General features: G+C 47.3%; 1 protein-coding gene across 1 annotated transcript; it reads right to left on the reverse strand.

Moving 5' to 3' along the window:
• Window positions 1-819: 819 nt before the first annotated feature.
• Window positions 820-3,538, reverse strand: LOC117841747 (bidirectional sugar transporter SWEET4). The gene is made up of 5 exons (XM_034722234.2): window positions 3,310-3,538; window positions 2,837-2,873; window positions 2,269-2,647; window positions 1,794-1,913; window positions 820-1,335 (listed from the first exon to the last, which is right to left on the reverse strand). Exons 1-5 carry the CDS (start codon window positions 3,350-3,352, stop codon window positions 1,159-1,161), a joined length of 756 nt encoding a protein of 251 aa, XP_034578125.1. The 5' UTR covers window positions 3,353-3,538; the 3' UTR covers window positions 820-1,158.
• Between the last annotated feature and the right edge of the window lie 356 nt (window positions 3,539-3,894).

Here is a 3,894-nt window from a genome sequence, read left to right on the forward strand (position 1 = left end):
GTGCAAGTTTCTTTTGCTGAGTAGGATCCGATGCAAAAGAGCATACATGCCTTCACCTGGTTTGTTAGGACAAAGAGTGAAAGAGATAGCACTTTTCGTCACAATCATTAGTGCTAATGGCAACATAATAACAGCCGCCCCTAGAGGATAATGGACTCTCCACAACAATATTGGAACCCTTAGAACGAGCATGTCTTAAAGTTAAATCATTTCAGATGTACGAACCATAATACATGTGTATTGTCATCACAGCATTTACAACCGGGTGTACTGTGCTGTAAGACAATGTAGTATTCCAGAATCCTCGATACAAGAACTAAACCAAGTAGTTAAATAGTCTACATGTGATAGGTGGGGAGGTCTTCGTCCATTAGAAGCTAAAACTTATCCAATTCTGGTGCCAAAATACACTCTAACTCTGATTAGACATACAAAACCAGTTTGGACGGTTTAGGGAATCGGTCTGACTAGTTTTCTAGCGTGTGGACTTTCTTGAAGCCATAGCGCTCTCTCGTCTAAAATTCAAATTATGCATTTTGTACGAGCATTTCGATCATCTCGACAACAATTACGCAATTGTAAAGTCCAATTTTTATTTGACATTATTACCAAAACCGGTTGGGCCATTTTTAAATTAGACTGGTTATTCTATCATGCTAAATTTGATCATCAACAATATGCAAGCATAAGTCCGTGCAGCACACGGTCCAATAAGTGCTTAAGTGGGAACAAACGCTTACTAGTTTGCAAATTAAACAGAAGAAATACGCATTTGAGATCTCCATCCATTGAATTCATAACGTAATCAAGAAGTCGTGATTCATGAACATGCTTTTGATTGATGAGCATGGGAAGAGTTTGGTGATCAATAGACATTCGAGACAACAAGAGACCATCAATAAGTACCGCTAAACAGCGGAATTAAGCTAAGCCCTAGTCCAAAGGTGGAATTAGCTAAAATCCCCCACCTTTGTCGTCCCACCTAAGAGGCCCGTACGTGACACTGCCAAGCTGCACTAGGCCAACAACATGTCAGATACAGGCCTTCATCCCTTGTGGGAAGATCACAATCACACAATACATAACACCCAGCGGCGACTTGATTGATTATACTGCCGCTTCCATAAGCTTGGTAACTAATTAAGCACCATCACTTCATCAGTAGTGGCCGGCGCCGGCGTGGTTGTTGGTCTTGCCGACGACGACGACCTCGGTCATGGCGACCTGGTCGGCCTTGCGTTTGCGCGCCTCGATGATCTCCTGGGTGGACTTGTAGTAGATGGCGTACAGGACCACCTGCGCTACCGCGAAGAGCACGCCAAGCCCGTTGGGGATCTGCAATGATCAAAGTAAGATCGAGCTAATTCAGTACACAATGAATAAATAAAAATTCGTCCATCAGCTACGTCCAGGCCGTTCCATTTCGCCATGTCACTGTCCCTATCTAATCGCTAGCTTCAGCTGAGCCTAAGCAATGGCCACGACAGGGACCCCAATCCTGAAGATTATTAGGTGGCAGTCCCTGGTTCGTGCACGCATGGACGCGTAGCGTTCACGGCTGGTCATGCCCATGGCGCGTCAGCCGTCAACTATGACCTGCTGTACGGTGGCTTGGTCTTATGAGGTCAAAAATGGAACCGTCATGGTACGATGTGGCAACAGTCAGTAACAGCAACGTGTTAGAATGTTACCTAACTACCCTAAACCATTGTTTAATTTACTTCTTTTTGTTTGCAATTGTTATTTGATCATGTTTGGCGTGCAGCAACAATTGGTTATGATCGATAGCTTACGGTGATGTAGAGGTCGAATTTGATGAGCGCGTAGGCAGTCCAGCAGATGCCGTTCACCAGGGATGCCAGCGACAGGAACAGGGGCATGTACTCAACGCTCTTCGTCTGGATCACCATTTTCTGTTCCACACAAAAGGCGAACACACACAGGAAAAGAAACATTAGCATGGTAAAGACGATAAAAGTCAAAAGTATAACAACACAACACAACAAAAGAAAACAAATAGGGAAAATCGCCAAAAGAAAAGGCAGATAATTGAAGAACCGACAGGACCAAACATTGGTGTGCGCACATGTATTTTATTCTCTCCAACAAAGTGGATCGAATAAAAGCTAAACTACCCCGCCTTTCTTTTCCTATGCATGTTCCCATTCCAACTGCAGTAGTTAGTAATCACTCCAGGTGGTTCAATAAAAAATCTTCTGACGCCGACAATCGCCTACAATACTAGTACTACACGTACGGGGTACGTACCATGACGGAGAGCGGGGCGGCGTACATGCCGGTGCCGAAGAGGACGCAGAGGATGCCTACGATCATGGACCTCCGCTCGTGGGTGTGCGCCAGGCTGAGCACCAGCGCCGCGACGGCGCCGACGAAGGCGACCTCGGCGGCGAGGAGCAGGAAGACCTTGCGGCGGGCGGCGCCGGTGGAGTAGAGGAGGAAGAGCGTGACGTAGGTGAGCTCGATGGCCATGCCGGTGCCGTTGATGGTGATGACGAGCATGCTGTGTGGGTGGACCAGCGGCAGGCCGTACAGCACCCACATCATGCAGTTGAGCAGCGTCGCCACGTATGGGATCGGCGAGTACTGCTCCACGGAGCCTTTCTTCCAGATGCGGATGAACGTTGGCCTGCAAGGTATTTGTGTATAAGTACGTGCCACGTGCGTATAGTATATACGTGTGTATTGTGAATTGTATACGAGTATTTGTATACTGACATCTGTTCATTTGTTGCTATGGTTTGGAAAAATACAATTCTTGTTACGTTATCCATATTTCATCATAGTAATTATTGCTATGTTTTAAATTGATTCTTACACTGGGGAGAGGAAGAGCACAAGGGCGGTCCCATTGCCTGTAACATAGACAAAAAGAGAAACACTAAGGTCAATATACAGAAAAATCATCAACTGGGTTTTGGACAAATTTAAAACAAGCATGCATGAAAAACAAATTGATTAGAGCTCCAGGAAACCCGGGGAATGAGGCTTGCATTGGCAGGAATCTAAAGCTTGTGCTGTGATGAGGACATGTGTAAAGCTTGGCAAAATAAAAACGAAGAAAAAAAAAGAGATGGATGGAAATTAAAGGAGGGCGGGCGTGGGCGTGCAGGAAGGAAGCAAGGAAGGAGTATGAAAAGAGCCCGACACCCCACATGACCGGCTAATGCCATCTACCACAGGCAGGCTCCACACAGCACTTCTGCTGCGTGTTGCAGCTGCTCCGTGTGCATATATGCGTTCATGAAGCGACCACACGCACAGTTGGCGGCGGCGGCGGCGGCAACTCACCGATGACGCCGATGGCCGTGCGGATGGTGTCCGGGGAGATCATGGTCGCTGCCTTGTGCAAGATGCTAGTGCTCAGCTATGGAGATAGTTGTTCGCTAGCTAGCAGGAGCGATCTCTACGAATAAGCTCTAGAGAGATGGGAGAAGCAGGCGAAAGGGAAGAGGACGAAACGAATGAGCTGATCGAGCTGAAGCTCTTTGGGTGCTACTTCTTGGTGAGTGATGAGCGAGGGAACGAGGCCAGCTTAAATAGAGGAGATGGCTACCCTGGCCTTGCGTGGCCGGACCGACGGGCCGCCGACGTCGGGCCCCACCTCCACCACCATCTCTATCTCTATCTGACTCCCTCTCCCTCTCATGCTCTATGTGATGATCTGCTCTCTCTCATACACACACAAGCGTGTCCCTTTTTGTTGTACAATCTCTCTCTCGGTCTAACAACATGGACCCATCCTAGGGAATTGAAATGGAGCCACCCAGCCGGCCAACCGAATGGATCAATCATCTTTTTCCCTTTAATTTCCAATGTTTCTTTACTCCAATACATTATTAGGTCCAGCGTCTGCGTCTAAACTGTGTCTAGCTC

This window comes from Setaria viridis, chromosome 1, assembly GCF_005286985.2.
Source record: "Setaria viridis chromosome 1, Setaria_viridis_v4.0, whole genome shotgun sequence".
Taxonomy (NCBI): domain Eukaryota; kingdom Viridiplantae; phylum Streptophyta; class Magnoliopsida; order Poales; family Poaceae; genus Setaria; species Setaria viridis.

Bases quoted from the DNA above. Each gene is read 5' to 3' on its own strand.
- LOC117841747 (XM_034722234.2), bottom strand. From the start codon at position 3,352: ATGATCTCCCCGGACACCATCCGCACGGCCATCGGCGTCATCG. The intron at 2,648-2,836 runs GTAAGAATCAAT...AATACCTTGCAG, and splicing joins GTGCTCTTCCTCTCCCCAGT to GCCAACGTTCATCCGCATCT. The intron at 1,914-2,268 runs GTACGTACCCCG...TGTGTGGAACAG, and splicing joins CCGCCCCGCTCTCCGTCATG to AAAATGGTGATCCAGACGAA.